General features: G+C 34.8%; 1 protein-coding gene across 3 annotated transcripts in view; it reads right to left on the bottom strand.

Moving 5' to 3' along the window:
* Nucleotides 1–423: 423 nt before the first annotated feature.
* LOC108966784 (cysteine-rich motor neuron 1 protein) overlaps nucleotides 424–24,285 on the bottom strand; it is a 378,691-nt gene continuing 354,829 nt past the window's right edge. For all 3 annotated transcript variants that reach the window (XM_018929845.1, XM_018929844.1, XM_018929846.1), the window contains one exon: nucleotides 424–763. In XM_018929845.1, coding sequence (XP_018785390.1) covers nucleotides 745–763 — 19 coding nt within the window. In that variant the 3' untranslated portion in view covers nucleotides 424–744. The remainder of the gene's footprint in view (nucleotides 764–24,285) is intronic.

Below are 24,285 nucleotides of genomic sequence, written 5' to 3' on the forward strand. Positions count from 1 at the left end.
AAATAATGCTAAAATCTCAAAAAGTGAAAAATGAGAAATCCAAATTCACGCTCACGTCAAAGCTGTTAAAATACTGACTTTGTGAAAAGAAAAGGTCAACTCAAAGCAAAAGAAAGTACTTATATAACTGAGAGCATAAGAAAAAACAAAAATGGGAGCAAAAATAAAAACCAAAACCACCAGTAAACCCCGCACAGAGCACGGTGTATTAAAAAAAAAGAACAAAATTGTATATGTAAATAAAAAATATATTAATAATGATTAAAAAATATTGAAAAAAAATAATTCAGTATGAATGAATTTAAAAAGCATTGAAATTAAAAAGCATGAAAATACTATGCTTATCAAAAAAATATTTAATTTCTCTCAAAATCTATTCCTTAATCCAAATTTAGCTTTATATGTCATTTAGCGCCATTGCTTCACCTAACTACTCAATTATTATTATTTTTTTTAATACTTTTACAGCAATTACTTTTTACAAATATTTCATCAGTTTTAGTATAGATTTGCTCTTCTCTTCCACATTTACACACATTTATGCTTAATTACTCATTTATGGTATATATCTCTTATCACTTATGTTATGTTAATATTAAACTCTATGCCATTAAATTTAACTTTATTTCGTTCATTAACTGCGCGTCTTTTTGCAATAGGATGCTCTTAGCAAGTTCTGTCTAGGGTTTATTGGTGGTTGTGTCTAAGTGGTTGTACAGGAATAATGCCCAATTCGCTGTTTACTCAGTGTTTAATGGTCGTTCTGAAATTGAAAAGAAATCGAAAGAGAATATAGGCATTTGCAGAAAGGTTCATTCACAATATACATAGGTTGGCTCTAAGCTAGAATAGAATAGAATTTAGTTGATATTTGCACTATTGCTAATGATCTGTTGTATTCTCTTCACTGTCGAATGCACTCACAAAAGCTCAGTAATGCTTCTTAGAAAACAAATAGCAGATATTTTGTGAAATAAAAAACTCTGAATATCTGTCACAAAACGCCCACAAACTCAAACGAACGCTATGAATCGAAAAAAAAACTCTGGTATAATAGGCGAAAGGGAAATTCCCCATAGAAGTAGTAGAAAACATTTTATATATGTATATATATATTTTTTAAATAGTTCCCGTCAATGGTGATCTAGTGACTCTCCAACTTTTTACAGCATTTTTGTAGTAAAAATGGTACTTTGCTTCTAAGTAGACCTTAGTTATGGTGATCACCTCTTCAATCGATGAAAATCTCTATTCCCAGCGAGCAATCGTTTGAGATCTGAACACAAGAAATAGTCGCTGGTGGTCAGATCTGAAGAACACGGTGGACGTGGATCAATTCGAAGCCGAAGATCCTTCAATTCTTCCATCGTTTTCACTGACTTGTAACACGGCACATTGTCTTAGAGAAACACATTTTCTTTACTTCAAATGCTGCCGTTTTTGGCGATTTCGTCTTCCAAATATTCCAATAACGCTAATTGTCGGTGTTTACTGTCCTTTCGTTTTCAAGGTAGTCAATAAATATTATTCCATGCACAATCAAAAATACAGACGTCATAACCTCGCCAGCTCACTGTTGTGCTTTTCCACGCTTTGGACTTTGGACTGAAATAATGCAGCCATGTTTCATATCGACGCAAGAACTCAGGTTCATTATGCTCGAACTTGTCCAAACACTAAATAATGTTCTTTCGAACGATAATGAACATTCCTCATTAAGTTTGAAGTTTGTGTGTTTTTGCCTTGAAAGGGTAGGGAACCTGGAAATGGCTCAACCTATATATCAGATTTATTACTATTGCTCAAAATAACTTGGAACAAAATCTATTAGATGACTGAGTTAAATGATAGTACCGTGAAAGCAGACAGTTTCTGTATAATAGCCATTGTGGCACCACCAGTTGTAGTACTTGTATACGCGAAGTAGTCCCTTAGATTTTGAGTTATCGCTCTGAAATTTTGTACACGTCCTTTTCCCATCAAAGAGCTGGCAATTTGTCGCAATCGCCAACTGGGAAAACTGTAGGATACAGCTGACTGCCAAATTGACCAATCCAAGTCAAGTTCTTATATGGAAATCTTTTTTATCTGATAAGAAATCTGCATGAAATTTAGCAAAATTACTTCCCAAAGAAAAGATGTCATCTTTGAAGAAATTCTTCAGATCGGATCGTTATTGCATAAAACTGCCACACAAAGATGTAATCTTTGAAGAAACTCTTCAGATCGGATCATTATTGCATAAAACCGCCACACAAAGATGTAATCTTTGAAGAAACTCTTCAGATCGGATCGTTATTGCATAAAACAGCCACACAAAGATGTAATATCTGAAGAAACTCTTCAGATTAGATCATTATTGCATAAGACAGCGACACAAACTGACCGAAACAAGTTCATACATGGAAATCTTTTTTTTTTTTTTTTTGCGGAAATATCTACATGAAATTATAACTGCCGATGAGACATGTGTTGAGGAGTTTGACATGCAAAGAGGTCAACAATCATCGGAATGGAACCCGTTTTTAGCCGATCGAAGAGTTAAAACAAATTTGCTGAAGGAGCTGAAGGCTGTTGCGAGACGTGGCATAACTGTATTCGATCTGGTGCGGATTACTTTAAGGCGGCAAAACAAATATTGATGATTAATTAAATATTCTGCAGTTTATTTACAATTTCCGTGTACTATGTTGTCACAATATATATAGATTATCATTACGAAGTCTTCTAAATTAAATACGCTTCTCTCTCATTGCGTTTTTAAGATCCCCAACAGCGGGTACCCGCCATCACTTAACCCACACCATTCATATTATAATTACTCTCAAATTCTCAGGCACTCTCTTAAAGTAATTAACTTGCCGTTATGAACCCAATTTCTATCGAAATATAAGCTCTTAATTAATTAAGCGCCATATCAAAAGCACTAAATGCTTTAACGACTAAAGCGGGCTATGAATTAAGAAGTCAAAAGTGATGGCTTTGACATTGAATGCTGACAGCAATGACAAAGTGCCAATTTAACAGCTTTAGAGTGTGAGAGTGGGTTTATGTGAGAGCGGATTTTCGGGATACTATTAATAATGAAATGCGAAACCTTTGTAGTTGTTGCATATATTACTTGTACATAATAATGTGATACATATATACAATGCACGTATATCAGTGTAACAAGTTAACTGGCAATAAATTTGCTGATAACTGTCAATATGTCATAAATATGACAACAAAAAAAAAAAAAAAAAAAAAAAAAAAAAAAAAAAAAAAAAAAAAAAAAAAAAAAAAAAAAAAAAAAAAAAGCAAACAATTTACAATAATAAAATAAAGGCGCTAAAACTAGTTTAGAGAGAGAAGAAGAGGATGCAGATAGCAACTTTTTCGAAAGGGTTTATGCATAGTAATGCCTACTTGCAAGAAATGCGAGAGAAAGAAAAATTGAAAGGATTTGACAAAGGGCGCACATGATTCGCAGAATATATGAATGCTTGTGTAATGAAATAGTAAAAAAATGTATTAAATAAAACGGAAATTTGGTAGTTGCAAAAAGAATATAAATAAAAACTTCATAGTAGACGAAAACGGCAGCGAGAGAGTAAGAGTGAGATGTGGAGTTTTTGAAGCCCAATTTTCGGTTGCGTTTTTATGGTCAAGTCAAGAAAGGTCGACATTGAAGAAGAGTAATGTTTTTCACGATGGTCAGAAGGTCAGAATATTAACAAATCAGTGCTAAATAACTGGGTGAGAGAAAGTAGTAACGAAAACTACTTCTATAACATCATTACTGTCAATAAACGACAACGAGGCAAGGAGCGGAAATAGGGCGCCTGTCGATATGGGTTTGGGTAGGAAACACATGTAATAGGCTCATAAAACAAACACCAAAAGAAGCTGAAGCTACAAAATGCATGTTTAGCATGCAAACAAGCAGTTGAGAGCGCTAGTGGTTGGAGTAGACATAAGTTGCCGTTAAGTCGCATACACAAATAGGCTAACACGCACATACACACTCATAGCTTAAGCCTTTATATTACGTTTTAACAGGCATTGGTTGGCGTTTAAAGAAGCCATAAACGGGCATATTGATATTTGAGCAAAGTTATGAGCGCATTTTGACTTTGAACTACTAACCTTGGCGCGATTGGATGACAGGGCTGTAGCTGTAAAGCATGTAATGGCCACAAAGAAATGTCTCTCTACCAAATTAGTAAGAAATATATTTGTTAAAAGCTATATAGTTGTATCTATACGAACTCAAGACAATTTGTGGCTACTTAATGAGCTTTCAACTGTCATTAAAATAATATAATGGCGCTGTGGTATGGGTCATAAAGTTCGACAATCACATGCGCCAGGGCAATTTGCTTACAAAACCCTAACTAAGCTATGGGTCTTTATTAACACGGCGACAGTGTCTGCGCCCGCCGTCTTATGCCACACATTTACCCGACTTGCCAAACCGTTTTGCCACACTTTTCCACTAGTTTATTGCATTTTGACCGTTATTTATAGTTGCTTCTGCTTGCTGCAATTTCATTATTTTTTTTCAGATTTTTTTGGCCGCACCCAAAGTCCATTAAATCTCGTTTTGTGTAAAATCTTTACCATTTCGTCCATTTAATATTTTTATTTGCATAGTCATGCCAGTGAAGCGAATCAAATTTTCTATTCAATCTCTGCTGCACCCTCAAGTGACACATTGGCAACAATGGCAACCCAGCAGCAGCGGTGGCAGCGACGTCGTAGCCTTAACAGCGCTAACTGTAAATATTAAAGTTGTAGATTCGGCATTTAGATTATTAGATTCGTGGCGAGCGTCTGCTAGTTGACCGCATTTTATTATGCCCATTCGCCGAGAAGTATGCAAGGCGTCGCACCTCGTTGACCTTAACATCATTTTGGGGTTACAAACAGCCTTACGAATTTTCATATATATATATGGACGTAGATACGATTGTAAATTTTTTAAAAGTGCCGCTATAAATTGCATGACAATCTGAAAAGTAATTTCGCTAATGGAAAAATCAGCGTATGCTAATGGTTGGGCGTATACTATATAATCCTATACAAGTCAGTTTGTATGTAATTTTACTGCTGCGCTTTGAAGCGACAACAACGTGAAAGAGTTAAAAAATCAGTAGACCAGTTGGCTTTCGTTTAATCAGCTAATCAGTTAATGGTTGAGCAAAAAAGACAAAAACTTTGATTTCTTCTAGTATATGAGTATTATACAATATATGTTCGGTAGTTAATTAAATTAGTTAGTATGCTTGTCTAACGCGGCAAGACAAGTTGCGTCTGTAAAAAAAAAAAAACAAAAATAAAAAAATATAAAAAAAAAAACCAGCGCATAGTTCACTCAACAAATTTCAGCTCAACTCGAGCTGGCTTAATTAGACTTAAGATGCCTACATCCATTGCATGTATTGCACAAAAACCGAGATCGAGTTTGGATGGAGCAATTTAAGGCAAACCCAGCAGACAAATTTCTCCGGGCCCTGTTCGACTCAATGACACCCCGAAACAGCAGGAAGCGAGCCAATAATGACAAATCCTAAACCAAGCTGAACGATCCAAACATGGTAGATTGCCGAAATTACATAACTTCGCCGAATCAAATTCCAGTCAATACCGGTAATGTAGAATCGGTTTTTAAGGGAATTGGTCATTTCATCATCTCAAAAACCTCATAGCGATTATTAAACAGCTTAACCGGAATATTCAAGCAAATCATCATAAAAAATCGGCCCTTTTCAAAGAAGCAAAGAAAGTGATAAAAGTATTGAATAAACTGACTTTCGAACAGCTTTGAAATCCAACCAAAAGGTGCTATTTTCCACAGAGTAAACAGTTGAGAAGTAAATTGCCTCCCGAAAAACCAAGACTATACTCGAGAAGTCACTTATTGTTTCCGAAAAAGAACAATACTTGCGATCAGCTTGGAACCCTTCACGCTACTCCGAATCTTTCCTGTCCTCAGAATCAAAGTTAAATCTTTGGTAGAAAGAAACTCATATTAAGCTATGCCACGAATTTTATAGCACCCAGATGGAAAAGCCGAAAATAAAGGATATCAGCGTAACTGACTGAACCGATTGAACAATTTTCGTCGGTCTGTCTATATTCACCGGTTCTATCAGATTTCGAGACATTGATATGATATTGATTTTGGGTCTTTCCTCAGAAAGATGATGCTTATTTGCTGGAATTACCGATATGGGATCAGCATAAGATACAACTGACCGATCCCACTCAGCCCTTCTTTGAAAAACTATTTTATTACAGTTTATCTTCACGAAATTTGGCAGGAAGAACTCTTTCAAGCAGCGCTATATGCTCCAAAATATTGTTCAGATGACGCTACTATAGCTTATATATCATATACATACAATCTGACTGATCAAAATCAAAATAAATTCCTTTCATGCTATGCTATGTAGTGCTTGTGAAGGGGATTAGATGAAATTTTTTCTGTTTTTTGTTTTTTCCTTAAAACTTAACAAACCTACTCAGAAGGCACTGAAATGCAACTTAAATATGGCAACGTCAATTTCTAGCCACACTTGTAAACGAAATCCAAAATTGATAGCCATTAGGCACTTCAACTAGCACTTTGGCAAAATTGCGCTCATTTGAATAGGAGGTAAATACAAGTTTATAATGGCACTACAGTAGCTTTGTTTTCACTTTATTTTTATACACCCAATAATTTCTAACACTGCCGCCATGCTACGGCGAGAGAGCGAGAGCACAGTAATAACAGTTTTCAAGGTAATTTTGCTATTTACAATTGACCTGCTAAATGGCCAAAAAATACATTGCCAAATACACAAACCACTCATTTGGCGCATGTTTTGCGAAAATAAATGAAAATAAAACGCAATCAAATCTATGAATCCGAAATGGACGCATATATTTTTTATAGCAATTTGGGTAGTACTCGCCGGTTGCGGTCATTGATTTTTATATACAAGTTAAAAACCAAAAAGTACACCAAGGACACACAATGGAGAGCAGAGCCGCAAGTGTATGACCACTTAATGGCTGGCTAGAAACAACAGCGATTTGGACGAGCGAGCGAAGTGGAGGCGAGTTACAGGGGAGCAGTGCAACCAAAGCACAAATCGTTAACCAATATGAGACGCCATAAGCAAATGGCTAGCAAACATGTAAAAAAGGGAAATATACTCAGCGCTACAAAGTGCCAACATGGCGAAGACAAACGCCAGCGGCCGCAACAACAACACTGCATTGGCTACAGGAAAAAATTACTAGAAAAAAAACAAAAAAACGTTTGCTCGCAATCAAATTGGCCATGTCAGCTAGTGAAAATCGTCTGCCAGGCTATCTGCGAGTACACAGGATACATGACGGCGGATAAGCGAGCTTTGCGTATCCTTTAGACTATCTGGGCCATTAAATGTGGCTCAGCGTGCACCAATGTCGGCTTTTTTGTGCGCTACGCTATTACCTTGTGCCGTTAGCATACGCCATTAGTGCAATGAAGCAAACGCGGCGATCTGACCTCAGCAAGTCGTTGTTACGTCGCAGCGTATGAAAAAAGAAGCTATGTGTGTGTGTGTGAAAAAAAAATAAGCAATATTATTGGCAGGCGGATAGTTGGAAAAAATCGCAGACAGCTATTGGTGCCACATAGCGCCTTTACACGCAGCCAGCAGAGGAAAACCCAAAAATAAAAAAATGAACTTAAAAAACGACCTAAAAAAGGCACAAAAAAAAAAAAAAAAAATGTGTCGACATGCAAATGAAAGCTCCTGGCATGTATCTGTTTGCACCCTTTAGACATGCCAAAACCTATCCACCTTTGCCACTACTCACGCGCTGCAGTTGCAACTCTTTCAAGCTGGCAAGCAGACGGATACAAAGTGAAATCAAATAACCTGCGCTGCACTACACCTTTGTTGGTGTTGGTTGAAGGTAGCAACGCCAGCTGGGTGCTAGTATCGTGGCACTTAGTACCGGGGAAGTTGTGCTAATATTAATATATACACATACATACATACAGGTATATGTTTCAATGTGTAGTTATTGCTAATAGGCTGGTCGATTTAAAATAAAAATTTGAACAACATAAAATTGTGAATTTACTTTTTGGTATGACGTCACACCAGCATTGAACTGTCAGAGAGATGAGAGAAATCAATCAAGCGTCTATGCAGAGCAAAGAGCGAGCTGTGAGCAAAATTTTGTAAAATAGGCAATCGTTAATTTCTGTTGAACCAAAGCAACAAACAAAGAAACCTCCATACAAGAACTTGATTTTGTTTATTTAGTTTATATGACAACTATATGCTATAGTAGTCTGATCTAGAATTTTTTTTTTCAGATGTTGTAGTGTTATCTGTGACAATAATCCATGATAAATTTCGTGAAGATATCTTGTCAAATGAAAAAGTTTTTCATACAAGAACTTTATTTAAATCGTTCAATTCGTATGACAGCTATGTATATGCTATAGTAGTCTCATCTAAAAAATTTTTTTCAGATGTTGTAGTGTTATCTGTGACAATAATCCATGATAAATTCCGTGAAGATATCTTGTCAAATAAAAAAGTTTTTCATACAAGAACTTTATTTAAACCGTTAAATTCGTATAGCAGCTATATGCTATAGTGGTCTGATCTAAAAAAAAATCTTCAGATACAGTAGCGTTGACTTAGGAAATAGTCTATACTAAATTTCATGAAGATATGCTTTCAATACAATAAGATTTTAACAGCAGAAAAATAACTTCAACCGTAGGTATAGAAATATGTATGTGTTTAGCGAGACACTACGTTTATCTTGCTGTTTAAGATCACAGCAAAGCACTTGAAAAAAACCTGCTAAGCTCCTTTAAAGAAATATTCTTTCTACTAGTACAACATTATTGTTAGTTTGAAAAGTGTAAACATCATAATAGTGGCTATTGGCGGCGGGTATAGTCAGTTTCTCAAGTGCGTAGCTACCAGTCAGGGAGTCGACGTTCGAAAACCAAGACGTAAAAGAAATAAAACTTAAAAAAAAAAAAAAAATCTATTTTGATACACTGGTTTTCCTAAGAGYAACACTTAAATTCGACTGACTTTTTTCTGTATTCTGTATTTATAAAAACCAAACTCAGATGCGCCCCAAAAATAGCGAAGCAGTTCGGCCAAACATTTTCCAAGCTGTAAAGATTGTACACACCATACATAAGAAAAATTGAATACCAGTCTAATTGACACTAGTTTCGTAATAGTTTTGTTGAAGGCATGTGAAAGCCTAGCTTAGATGGCTGATCTGGAGATATCGCACGCGGACTGCTATACGTAGTCCTTTGTGAAGCCATAGAAAATAAGATTTCCTGTTTTTGAACTTATAAATTAGGAAAACGATTAGTAGCCAATACAAATTTCTACAGGATTCTGCATCTTGTCAAGGCGTAAGTCATCGGTTACTCAATTCCTAGAGCTTTACGCTGTACTGAGCAATTACTTCAATGATAAGGGATATATATGTTATTTTATTTTTATTTTTTTATATCTTATGGTACATGTTCAGGACTAGATTATTATTTCTTTATATTACTTGCTGATTGAAATCGATATTTAAAGGGAAAGTAAACGATTTTTAAGTAACAACGCGATCACCTTAGTAAATGGCATCAGTATGAAAGCAATACTCATAGGCATATATACATCGAATTGTAGTTAACCAGGTTTTCCACAAAAAAAAAAAAAAAAAAAAAAAAAAAAAAAATTAAAAAAAAAAAAAAAAAAAAAAAAAAAAAAAAAAAAAAAAAAAAACCGACCTTGTGACAAAGGTGTAGCAAAAATTGTTTTGAAAATGCTCACAACACAGGAAGCGTGCAATTTTGCTCTTCTTCATTTACTTGCGCTCTACCTCGCGTGCAGTCTACTTTTTTACTTTCGTTCTATCTCCTCGTGAAACCTACTTTTTTTTTGCAAGCAATTTTCATTCATTTGACTGCCGTTAGTCAGCATCATTGTTGGTAGTTTAGTTTTTCCTACTACTACAAGCCATTAATGGACACCACAACACACTTGGCTAGCAGCCAATACGACTTTTGGCTAACACCAAAGTCACTGGAGACTTGCGTTATTGGCAGGCAAGTAGTTAGTAGTGTATATGAATATTGAGAACTGTGATTTTGGTTGTTAAAAAACTTGTGCGAATGCAGAGGAAGTAAAGTAGCGATAATTACTAGGACGTATTGAAAATGTATGGTTAATTCGTTTAAAGTTCGCTGCATTCGCTTTATATAATGAGATAATTGGCGATTGTGAATATGAGAAATTAAATTGAAAAATATATTTTGATCTGATTTCATGTTCCTCATTTGCGATGAAATTTTTCTCTTGACTTCTAACGGAAGGAAATTATAATAATTATGTTGCATGTTGGGCGTTTTCTAAACTTTGTAAAGTTTATTTATTTCCTTTCATATTCTTACACTTTTCTAGCACTGTGGGGGAAAAAAATTTGGGGCAAAGTTAAATTTTGTGCGTTTTTGATATTACGTCACATTAGCATTGACCTGTGAGATTGATGAGAGGAATCTGACAATCATCTATAGCAAAGAGAGGGCAGAGGTCCAACTTTCATAAAATCGTCAAGAAAAAATGTTAACCCCAGTTACATTAAAGTAAAAATGAAGAAATTTCCATGCAAGAAATTTATTTCGATCGGTTAGTCCATAAAGCAGCTATATGCCATAATGCTCCGTTTCTGATATGAATATTCTTACGTTGTCTTGAGCAATAATCCATGCCACATTTTGTGAAGATATCGGGATGTCAAACATGAAAGTCCTCCATACAAGCGCATACATACGGGCTCGACCGAAGTTGAAGGTAAGTACATAGGGCTAAGCGTATAGTTACTAAAGAACGTAGTAGACACAAACTGGTGATGAGTATTATATCAGTATGTTCATCATGTATACTCAGCCTAGACATAAGGAAATTTAGCTCGTACCTGATTTTAAGCTTATAAACCTATACTTATAGCTTCTAGCCACTTTTATTGAAAATATTGAAAATTAATCAAATTTTGACTTTAGTCATTGCCTTTGCGTATACCAGTTCAAACCTTTAGTTTATAGAAAGGATCATAGTTGAGCGTTATCTACATGCCTCATGACACATATTTGACAAAATTAAAAGTAGAGTAAAATTCATAGGTATTTCTCAGAACAATTTTTAGGTGACAAACATTTTTTCCTCGTACGGTTGGTGATCCTTTATAAAAGAAATAATTATTAGTACTCGACCGAATGAGGAAGTGTACTGAAAAGTTTTGAAAATCACTGATTTTTGTTCCAAATAAATTATTTTTAATATTTAGTTGTTATAAAAAGCTTGCGCCAGATGTCGCTGCATAACAATTGTCGCTCATTTTAGGGTTTACGTAAAAAAATATAGGATTTCGTTATTTGTAAAGTTTAGTAATCGCTTTTAAATGTGTGTTTCATTATAAATATTATACGCGATGCTGTTTTAAATTTGAAATTTCCACTAGCTTTTTAGAAAGTTTTTTTTTCCTAAATAGCAGTAATTTTCCATAGAAAAGTTGGTGATTTCTAATAAAGAATTACATATTCTAGTAAAGTGCTAAAATTCAATTGAACAAAACACAAATAATGGAATATGTAACAACAATGCTTTTTGGTTCGATGTACTTATTTTTACCATTTATGGTATTGTATTTCAAAAGCTTGCGACAGATGGCGTCGTGGTACAATGTTTGCTTTTTTTAGAGTTTATGTAGAAAAATAACATATTTTATTATTTGTAAGGTTTAATAATAGTAATAGTTTCTGAATGCATATTTCATTACAAGTGTTATATGCGGTGCTTCTTGCAAAAATTATTTCAACACGTTTTTTAAAGAAAATAAAAAAATTAAATTGTCAATATAAATTTTTTTCTACATTAGAAAACCTTAGAAAACTTTATGATTATTTATAAACGAACTATTTGCTAAAATTCGCGCGGAAACAGCTTTTCGGCTTAGATAACGCATTTTCAAAGGTTATTTCTTATCAGAAGCTTGCGCTAGATGGCGCTGTTTTACTGGTTTTTTTCGAACCACTAGATTTTGTTATTTTTCAGTGCTGTATTCGATTATTTATACAAATATTAAGGAAATTATTTTTAACGTTAATCTGTTCAAATATTTAAATGCAAAAATTTCGTCAGATGGCGCTATGGAAAATTGGTTGACCCTTTTTTTGCAGATCTACATAAAAGTGAACAGATTTTATGGTTTTTAAAGCTGACTGAACATTTCCAAAAGCCTGGTTTCTTGTAAATATTAGATGCGATGCTCTTTGAAAAGACTTTTATTAATCTTTTTTCTAATAAGCAAGTGCAATTTTCACAAGCTTTTTAGCGACTTTTTTTCTTTCTGGATTTTGAAGTCCAGCTGTTACCTTATCCAATGGCAGTGTAGGATTTGTTTATAAGTATGCTCAATGTAATCTAAAAAATAAATACTTATTTCTGTAACGTTAAACTTTTTTGTTATGTTTTGTATTTTTGAAGATTTTTTCCGCATTTTGCCCACGCAGTATGGCTTTCCAACTTTTATTTATTGCAGAAATCCGAGTATGCTTGTATCTATTACACTCACATACTCTGCACTTGTATAAGCCATTAAAATCAACCACCTGCTTGGGCGTTGAAAGCGTTTATCCCGCTTTTATATGTCTGCAAAGTTTTCACTTGAACATTGTGAGCAAAAAGAAAAAAACAAAACAGTTACATATAAAATTCCCACCGACACAGAAAATATCGAAATATGAAAATGTAGCGAATAAACTTTGCTGTTGGCTGAAGCGTAACATTTATTTGTCTGTGCTCAATTTTGTTTGAGCTCAACAGCTCATTGCGTAACACAGCAGGCGTCGGATTGCGCGAATTTAACGAAAGACTGGCGATAACAGAAAAATATTTACACAATGAAATAAAGAGAGTTTTACAAGTAGAGCCATAAAATAACACCATGCCGCGTGTATGAACAACAAGCTTACAAATAACAATATATATATATGGATGACATTTGCGAAATTTTTCACTCGCAGTTTCAATTCAAGCTTGGAATATTTCCTGCGATTTGGGGTGGAAATCATTGTGAAGGTGAAAGCTAAATTAGTCATGTGAAAATGCTCTTTCGTTTATTGTAGGAACAATCAATATTTTCAATGAAATGTTACAATCTTCTCACTTGCGACTTTACAAAATTTATATGCGTTTTTTGTTACTGCTTTCAATAGAAGTTTTTTAATAGTTTTACTTCTAAATATTTTTATAATTTCTGAATAGCAACTACTTAAAATTTCTTACTTAAACCAAACTGAGGTGATGCTTTTTGCAAAGTATCTGAGTTGCTCAACGACTTATGAGCTTTATTCCCCTACTTAATACGTTTATACTTGCATATCCATTTCACTTTAGCAGAGTTCTTTTTATTCCCTCTATTTGTGGTATGGGAAGCTCAAAATACAAAAGAACACATCCAATAAAGGACAATCAAGCGAACAGAAGAGAAAACTAGAGTTTTATTTCGATGATTATGTTAAGTACGAACCGAGCTTATTAGGTAATGTTATGCTTTAACCCGACCTCATTTATGGTAGATTAGATATGACTAAGTTTTAAACAGATCTTATATTCAGTATCGAGAGCATTCTTTTTCTAATTTTGATTGTAGGAGCCTCGATGATCGAATAAAAAATTTCAACCTAGACTTAATTTAGATAACACACATTTTGTAGGAAGAATTGTAAATCAGATAAGCATTTTCAATGACTAAGCGGTCAATGAAACGCTCTTCAACTCGTCTGTTGTTCCCCTGATAAAAAAAAATATTCTATGATCGGGAAATCAAATTATGATTAAATGGAGTTGACCTGCCATAGAGCTCACGTCAGTTGATCTCTTAGCTGTTTAACTGCTTAAAATTCATATACTCTCATCACAAGCGGTTGATTTAGAGTTATAAATTGAGCTCCTGGTCTACAAATTCTCTTTTTTCAAATTCTTTTCGTTTCATAGTCTTAATACATAGTAATTTTTGAATATATTCGATATCGAAACCAAGATTATTATTCAATTTAAGGGAGGAAGAGGAAGAAAATTTTTTGAGAAGAGAAAAGACTACAAATTTTTCGATTTTCAGAGCTTTCAAAAATATGGATGAAGAATAAGTAGACATAGAAGAAGAAGAAGCAGAGACAGAAGAAAAAGGATAGGAAGTAGAAAACAATAATTTCGAGCAAATAATGAAAGAATTAATAAAATTTTAATCAAAAAATAAACCGTCAACTTCTCCAGCTATCCTTGTATTTCTATATGTGTATAATTTAAACCCCAAAGACTTGCTGAAATTTGAAACTGAAAAGTTTTTCCACTATTTTCGCAACTCATTCAATAACAATACTTTCTCATGGGCAATTAGCTGTCGTGAGTCTTCGCAAAAATATGTCTCCGGTGAGAAAATTCACACAAACTGTCTTATTTGCTAGCGAAGGTATATACATACAATTGCAAAAGAACATACATATAATACTACACACATATAAGCGCTTAAGCCAGTTTCACCAGGTAAAGTAAATGTTATTTTAATCTAGCTCTAGTCGTCTTTGGAGGTTTCACAAAAACATAAATATTGCTAAAAAAAATTCTTAACATGAAAGTTTAGAAGTTAGGGAGGCGAAGCTTTATTAGACATAAGTTGTGAAAATCGTTTCGTTTCATACAAACAGAAAAACAGCATCAAAATAAAATGTTTTGTGTTTGTGTAAGCAAATTAATTGTGACTGTAATACAAGGCGTATGAGTTACCTCATTTCATTTGCTGCAATCAAAATTTAAAAAAATAAAATAAAAAACTAACTTGTGTACAGAAATCTTTTTTTAACAAGATATCTTCACGAAATTTCGCACGAATTTATTTTCCAAGGCAGCGGTATAACCTCTAAAGAAATTGTTCATATGCAACCACTATAGCATATAGCTGCCATACAAACTGGCCGATTAAAATGAAGTTTTTGTATGGAAACTTTTTCATTTGACGAGATATTTTAACAAAATTTTGCATGAATTATTCTCGAAGACAATGGTTTGATTTCTGTTGAAACCATTCAGATCAGATAACTATAACATATAGCTGCCATAGAAGCTGGGCGATTAAAATTAAGTTTTTGTATGGAAAACTTTTTCATTTGACGAGATATTTTAACAAAATTTTGCACGAATTATTCTCGAAGACAATGGTTTAATTTCTGTTGAAATAATTCAGATCGGATCACTATAACATATAGCTGCCATACAAACTGGGCGATTAAAATGAGGTTTTTGTATGGAAAACTTGTTCATTTGACGAGATATTTTAACAAAATTTTGCATGAATTATTCTCGAAGACAATGGTTTAATTTCTGTTGAAATCATTCAGATCGGATCACTATAACATATAGCTGCCATAGAAACTGGCCGATTAAAATTAAGTTTTTGTATGGAAAACTTTTTCATTTGACGAGATATTTTAACAAAATTTTGCATGAATTATTCTCGAAGACAATGGTTTAATTTCTGTTGAAATCCTTCAGATCGGATCACTATAACATATAGCTGCCACACCAACTAACCGATCAAAATCAAGGTCTTGTATGGAAAACTTTTTAATTTGAAGAGATATCTTCAAAAAATACATCAATTGAGATCTGAAAAAAAAAAAAAACATATTATATTATTTGTAAATTCGCAAAACCGTTGCAACTGCTTGAAGCTGAGCAAATAAACACTTTTTTTGCGTATTTCATTTTTCACAATAATTTGCGAACATAACAATAAACACTTTAACTAAATGGCCCATAATTACGCCTCAAACAGCTGTTTAGTTGCCATAATTTCCGCAAGATAATAAATGCACTAAACGCGTTGACCTCAAAACGGCACACAAATTGCATTACAAAATAAAAATGCTGCACAAATCTATGCCGGCAAGCGGCAAGAGAAGCCGCTATCTAACAAGCAGTGTATTTGTGACTTGCGTCATCAGCAGTGCTTAAGTTTGGAGTAAATGAAGTGCTTGTAAATAGCAATTTGCCCTACCACTGTCGCCTGCCACACACACACCAACTCTAGCGCGCTTTCTCGCATTGTGATCGTTAGTGAAGCAGATTGCTGATATTTATGTGCGCTCGTTGCCGTGTAATTCGGTTATTTATGTCTGTGAGCTAAATTATACGAATTTTCATGTTAATGCATTTTTAATTCAAAATGTGTAATTTGCATTAAAAGTAACGGCAGCAACGCAAAAAGACAGCGTACGTAAGGTTTAAGCTACTGCACAAGGGAGCCTTGGCAGCCAAATACCATTTCGTAAACATTTGCGTGGACACGGAAGTTTACTTTGTGCTACAAGTGCACACATACACAGGTAAAAATACATACATATACATGCACACAAGCGCATATATACAAATTACTTATTTATTGTAATTCGCACGGGTGGATTTTCGATGACTTTTCCTGCTTTCGCCTGCGTAAGCAATGTTGCGTATACGCCCACGCGTCCACCACAATGCATACGCAACATTGAGCAGCGCAAATAACAGTTATGTATTTGTATGCATGTGCATGTGATTACATAAATTTGCTGTTATCCGTATACCTTTAGAAATGTTGTTGCTTTTTTGATTTATTTCATTTTTTTTTTTCTTTTTTATTTGAATTTCTTCGATCGTCTTGACTTTTGATCACGTCTTTTGGCGTTTGGCATTTTTATCTTCGCCTGCCTGCTTTTGAATTTTTTATTATATTTCTTTCTTGATAAAATTCTGCTACGCTTTAAGTTCAAATACTTATTACTAACTACTCATTTGATATGCAAATATGTGGGATGTCCTTGTAATTCCATAAGGTAAGACAGTTGGCATTTCACTCACCGCATGCAAAAACAAGCAAAAGAAATATGCTAAAACTTGTATTTGTTATGCTGATGACATGAATATCTTATCCTGTTGCCAATTTAAGCCTTTTCCGCAATATATTATATCAAGAAATATATTGATAATTCAATATGCTTTAAGCTGAAGAGCGTGTTTTTGCAGGAAATATTTAAGATTTTTAAGATATCCACTTTTAAATATTCTATTGACTTCTTAAACCTTATCTCTGATCCAACCTTAACGTACACTGGAGGATATTTAAAGATATTTTTCCAGTGGCTCCTCTATTTTGAATTTCTTGTGTCTCTCTTTAACCATAATATCGAAGCGAAAATTAACAGAGAGTTTTTGTGGTGTTCAACTCCACAACCATACAACTTTAAAGTCTGCAGATTAGTTCTCGAAACCCCTTTTTATGGCGTGTAGATGTAGATTCTCTCTTTGAAGTATGAAGAAAAAAGTCTCACTAGAAATGTCGAGTTTCGAGTAGGTTTCGAATCTTCAATTCTGTTTTGTTTTACCTTAAGTCTGAATTGATTTATAATAGCTGTCTTTGCCTTGCCATTCCTCTGTTCCCTTCTGCTCTTTTGTCAAAAAAATTACATGTCAAAACGGAAAAACAAAGCTCTCGAGTTGAATTCCTACAAAAGAGTATACAGGTACCTTATTAAAGGGGTATAAGACGTCAGAAGGCATGTTAGCAAAGGTTTGCACTCACAAGTGCTGCACAATTGTTTGGCATCTGGTATAGTTTATTCAATTCGGTGGAGAGTAAGGCTTGGCGAATGAAAGCATATTTGCAAAGAAGTACTGATCTCTAAGGATTACTTTAGATAAATAGATGAGGATTGCACCGCGACCTAAGGTCTATTGTACTCTCCTTAAAGATAGTAGTATACCTGTTTCTTTGCAGTTGATAACATAAGCTAGTGTAGATAAATAAACACCTCAAGATGTGTAGAAAAGGTTCGAAAACTGCTAATTAATGGTTATAGATGAAAATATTTGTAAAAGTTATACAAGTTATATAAAGCAATATTTTTTTGTCGGTGAGAAACTCTTTACATAGCTTAGACACATACCCACAATGTTTTCGATATTCGTAGATAACCTGGACAAATACCTGCAGTACCACGGAAATTCATAGCCATGACACATACCCATTGATATTTATAGATGGTCTAGAGAAATACAGGCAATATTATGGAAATACATAGCAAAGGAACGTCGTTGATTCATTAGCAGGTAAATATGATGACATAATTCCGTACATTTAAATATTAAATGAATATAGCCAAAAAAGTTAATAGAGTTCTGTATAACAAAGTACGCAGTTAGAGAAGGTTCCCATAATAAAGTGTATGAAATGTATTATACATACAATAGTTGCTTAACTTCTTGTTAGTTCAGTGGGCAAAAATGTTGGTTTTAGAATACAGTTTGAAGTCGTTTTGTTCTTTAAAAATACATATGTTAAGAACAAATTCGTCCATGTTAGTAACAGTGAACATTTATTTTGCAATATATATATATATAGATTTTATTTTTTTTTTTTTTTTATTTTTGTTTTTTTTTGTTTTTGTGAAGTACGATGTTTGAATTAAGAAACTTCATCACTTGATCACTTCAATGATTTCAAAAGCAAGTGTAACTCTGTTCACAGGTCCAAACATGAGTTATCAATAATGCCAATGTTTACTGCGCCAAAAGATGTAGTACAAAAAAACAACTTTGCCTTAGAGTTTGTGGACGGGCTATTTCTTTTGTATTTAAATGTAGAGGAATTTAGTTAAATATCGCCTTTGGGACAGCACACCTCCTGCTAAGTAATTTTTAAGAATAGATCTGGCAACTCTACTACTCTGTAGAAGTAAACTAAATTTTAGTGAAGGATGCTGACATTTAACCAACTAAACTTTCAGCAACGTCAAGCGAAAGTGGTTACTGCCGAATGCCAGTGAGCCGGAGCTAACGATGGGCAGGTCAGGCTTGACGGCGTGGCAGGTTATTCATTTGTTTTGTGGGGTTGATAGTAGCTTATCTGCTATGAGTTGCTACCAATATGAATGAGAGTGTCTATGAGCGGGATTAAAGTGTGGAATTACTTTAGAAATGGCAACAAAGCTATCGAAGAGAATGTTGCCTATTTGATCTAAATGGGTGCAGTTCAACTATAAAACTTAATAAAAGCTGCTATTAATTGTAGAAGTAATGAATTTCCTTTTACCAGATTTCAAATATTCTAAGCCAACCTAACACGTGTGCAATGATGAAAATATATGAAGTCTTGCAAATTGTCACAACTTGCAGCCAAATACCTGCAATAGTTTTTTTTTTTTTTTTGTTTAAACTAATTTGCACTTGATAAGTGAATTAATGCGCACTAACGAGTAATTAACCGAAACATAACCACAAATTAATCGATCTTCCTGCCAAATCAGCAAAATTTGCCTAAAACGGAAATATGTTATTAAAAGTCAAATTTATGCCAGAAAATTGCTAAATACTAAAAACACACTGACTGACAGATCAACGGATTATGCAGACGCCACATAATTTTTCATTAATGACACCGACAAAGGCGCACCAAACCGCCAAATGCTGCCAATAAATCCAACAGTAATTAAGTTTTAATCGAGCCATATTCTACGCATCAACAGCAACCAAATTATAACTTAAACACGCAGTGACCACATGAAAATCAACAAACGATCAACAAAGCGGCAAATAGCAGTCATAATTGTTGGGCTTGCGGGCATTTGAGCGCCTCTGTGTATGTGTGCGTGTTGGTATAAGTGCGCGCCAGCATTTAGCCCACCAGCGACAACGAAATACTCGACAAACACGCCATTTGCAATGCGATAAATGTTAATTCCACATTTATTTGCAGGCGGTAATAATAGCAACAATAACAACAATAATAAGTGCCATTAGTAGTTAGTACTGGGTAGGCGTTTAAAGGTAGCCAGCGGCGGACACACAAATGCGCTACTTTGAATATTAATAATTGTGTGCGGTTGAAGTATATATTATAGTACTATACGTGCATGTATATACCAGGTGTCTTAGCAACTAATACACATACACGTACACATACAAACACCAAATATATTTGAGCGCGTAAATGCGAACATTAAATTTGCGGCGCACAATTCAATTTCACGCAGCTCAACGGTGGCTTACAAGCGATTGTAACAACAAAAGTGATACACACATCTACTAATGCAGGTATACAGTTATATTTTATATAGATTTCTGATTGTATAGCTATGGAATTATGTGCCTTAATTATATGGGTAGGAGTTGCAAAGCTTAATTGTTTGCGGAATGGGCAAAAGTAACTGCGAAAATTATTATCATATTTTGCTCATAATCATTTTTTATGTGCTTATGTAGGTATAATTGGGGCTGAAGGACAGAGTTTTGAAGAAAACGCGGAAAAGCTATAATACCCTTCACAAATAAACAAGTTTCTATACAAAAACTTGATTTTTTATGGTCGGTTTGTATGGCAGCTATATGTTATAGCGGTCCGATCCGTAAACATTTACATAGATGTTGTGTAATTGCTTTGGGTAATAGTCCATGCCAAACTTTGTGAAGGTAGCTTGTGAAATAAAAAAGTTTCCCATATAAAAACTTGTTTAGGATCGTTCAGTTTGTATGGTAGCTATATGCTATAGTAATCCGATCTGAATCATTTATTGTGGTGATATACCATTACTTTGAAAAGTTATTCGAACCAAATCTCGTGAAGGTAACTTGTGAAATAAAAAAGTTTCCCATACAAAAACTTGATAAGGATCATTCAGTTTGTATGGCAGCCATATGCTATATTGAATTGATATCGCTGGTTCCAGAAAATAAGCCGCTTCTTGAGGAAAAAATGACGTATGCAAAATTTCAGATCGATAGCTTCAACACTGATGAACTAGTACGCGTATATACGGGCAGACTGTTGGACATGTCTACATCGACTCGGCTGTTCACGCTGATCATGCATATATATATTTTAAATGGACTCAGACGTTTCTTACTAAGCATTGCAGCCTTCGTGTTAAATCTAATATACCTAGTTCAGAGTATAAATATATACGTGCATACATAGAAAAGCGTACTTTGATTCTAATCATTCTTGTAGCCTATGCGTGGGCGTTTTAGCGCTTTAGTTGCGTAATGACTTGAGAAATCAAGCAGCACATAAATTATTTTATCGCTAGTTGACTTTTATCAATTTTTTATTGCTGTTAATTTTGGTGTGATAACACGTTTATTGCTAAGTGTTACTTACATAATGATATGTATTGATTTAGGTGGGAGTAAGTGCTGACAATTTTATACACTAACTGGATGATAGATAAACAATACACTTTAGAAGTCAATACATTTGGTTGAGTCTAATAACTTAATAATACGAACCTAAATTTCAGCTGGCTGTTTACTTTAATTGTCCCAATATGGTTTGTGTCTCGAATAGGGTGTGAATATCGACTAAATTATAAGATTAGATAATTGTTGGTATTAGCGCTTTAATGTAGTTAATTAGCAAATTGTTTACTTATATAAGTGAGTTAATTTATATGAACTGTGGACTTCAGTTAACTTAATTGGATGTGGGTCGCTAATAAGATGTGGAACTCCAACTAGCTTTCATGCATTCATTATTATTATAATGCTCTGTAGGCATATATCACAGCAATGGGTAAACGAAGCGGTTGCAAAGCTTCAAGGCTTCTGGGAGGGAGCCGCTTTGGCGAAGGTTCTAATACCTGCTTCTTCTCTGAAGACAAAATCCTGATATGTCGACAGAACATTGGAGTCCACAAATCGGCCAAGAATATATTACATGAATGGCTCGGAAAGACTGCGTGGGGCATCGTCTCAAGAAGTCCTAGGGAGAAACCAGAACAAGATAATGCAGATTCTTTAAGTAAATCTGCATAAAATCCAGGTGGCCTATGCCGAACTTCTTCGCAATCTAGAGACGATCGCCTAGCCAAGTACAATACGGTTTAGTTTAGGAAGCATGTATAACCTCGAGAAATATGATAGCTGGACTAAAGTCGCCAAAATACAATACATGCTTCTCTAATGCGACAAATAGAGTAAGGACAGCCATATTAGTATCCACTAAGAAAAATGCAGTCGTATATTGATTAACATTTCTCTTCAGATGCCCTGAGTATAGTAGCCGTAAAGCTGGTTGAGACGCTACTTCTATCATCTTGTTACATGTCTTATTATGGCCAAGCACCAAAAGTATAACTTCTGGGGTTGGTGAACGCCGCGGATAAAGCTAAAAGACACCTGATGATAGCGCAGACGAAAGCGCACCATACAGTATGGTGGTAGCGGTGATATAAATGAAAGAGGTGAGTCTTTACTCAATTACAAGTAACAAAGCTACAGCTAACCCGGAAGAAGAACCAACATACATATATTGGGATTAAGTCGAAGAACGTTCTTGATGTCTCAATGCTTACTATATAATATGGTTGAGGATTGGGAGGTGCTTTGTACAACCCCGTTTTCTGACCATAGGTATTTAAGGTAGAATTTTCAACCTTCCATAATGTTCCAAACTTTAGAAATACTAGGAATACTAACTGGAATCTATGTAGCAAGATAGTAATAAGGAATTTAAGTAAACTAGAGAAATTTGACTCCATCTCTGAACTAGAGGAGCCACACTCACTAACGTTAAAAATAACTTAAAAAAGAAATGCATAATACCAAGACGGAGTTGTGAAGGAGCTTCTGAGGAACGTTAGAAAAAACAACCGAAGAAGAACATTTTTGTGGCGCTATTAATTTACAATTGCTGAATGAATTGTTGGGATGTACACTAAAGGCTTTACAGAATAAGAGGGATTTTTTGAAAAACACTTTCAAGTGATGGATATCAGCTTCCTAATTTGATTACTACGCTACGCTACAACAATTGTTTATAAAGTCTTCCAAACTGTAGTAAAGCTTCTGGCAAGTTTCTAGCTTGACTGACTTTCGAATGGTTGTGTTAACTGAAGACTAAAGCTTTCAAAAATCAGATGTTTCACTTTAAGTCTTAAATGTTTTGTATTGGAAAAGTGAAAGCGATATTATAATATCAGAAAAAAATACAAACAATAAAGCCAATGCTCCAGTCAAATTCCTAAGGAAAAGAAAAGAGTTCATTGACTTTATATAATGCTGTATTAACTGCTACAAGCCTAGTAAATTGAAATCCTTTTTCTTTCTTAATACAAAAAGTCCGGCACCAGTTAAATAAATGATTATCTGTGAAGATAAAACCAAAAAATAAATGTTAAGCTTGGTGAGAGCGGAAGCACAACTGCAAAGCTAATTCCAGCGAAACAATGCAAGTAATCCAGCTACCTACAACGTTTCAACCTACATATGTATATGTATAACAACATGTCGGTGCGCAATCAAAGGGAAACACAACGGTACCTAAAGCGCACTAACACTTGCTGAGCGGCATTTAGCTACACACTCAACGCAAGACAACGCCAAATCCACGTGATAAATGATGCACTGTGACACCTTCAAATGTCTACATATTTTTCAGCTGTCCAAACGACAAGCGAAACCATGCCGAGTGGCGCGACGCAACCCCCAATCCGTTAGCCGCTAAAACAGACATAAAGTCAAGTCAATTGCTGGAGTGCAGGGCACCCACGTACTAAGCGACTAAAGGAATGTCGGCATTGGCACGCATAGCACGGCGGCCTAATGTAGTGGGTCAAGAGGACAGCAGGAGATTTGGACACGCGCTAAGACGCTTAGGATTTTTCGGAAATGGAATTCGGTTGAAACAAGAAGAAGCAGCGTTTTAACTAAAACAAAAAAGAGAAACGAAATAATGTTAGTCGCTTAAGTAGGTTATACGCTTTGGTCACTGAACTGAGAGACATTACTGGCATCACTGACAGTCCGTCAGTCACTGTGCACACGGTCCCATGCTTGCTCGGCCTTAGCCGCAGTCAGTTAGTCGCGCAGTCCATGACTTGCGCTGGCACTTCGCGCAGTCAATGGCGCGCGTGACAATTATTTTCAATTATTTACCCAGCGAGGTTTTTTTTATCCTCATTCGCTTAATTTGTTGCTCTTGCTGGCTTTTGTCATTTTTCCGTTTCCTCTTCTTCATTTTCTTTCTTTTTTCCTTTTTTTGGCGACATTGTGCTTACAAATTCTTATTGTCATTTTTATCGTGGTCATTTTTATGATTGCTCTTTGTATTGTTATGCTTTAATATTATTAGGATTGTTGTTGTTTTTATTTTTGTGCGCAATCTTCTTTTACTGCCTTCTCCTTTTGCATTCCGTTTGTT

The sequence above is a fragment of the Bactrocera latifrons genome, unplaced genomic scaffold, assembly GCF_001853355.1.
Source record: "Bactrocera latifrons isolate USDA-ARS-PBARC rearing strain unplaced genomic scaffold, ASM185335v1 scaffold_17, whole genome shotgun sequence".
Classification (NCBI taxonomy): Eukaryota; Metazoa; Arthropoda; class Insecta; order Diptera; family Tephritidae; genus Bactrocera; species Bactrocera latifrons.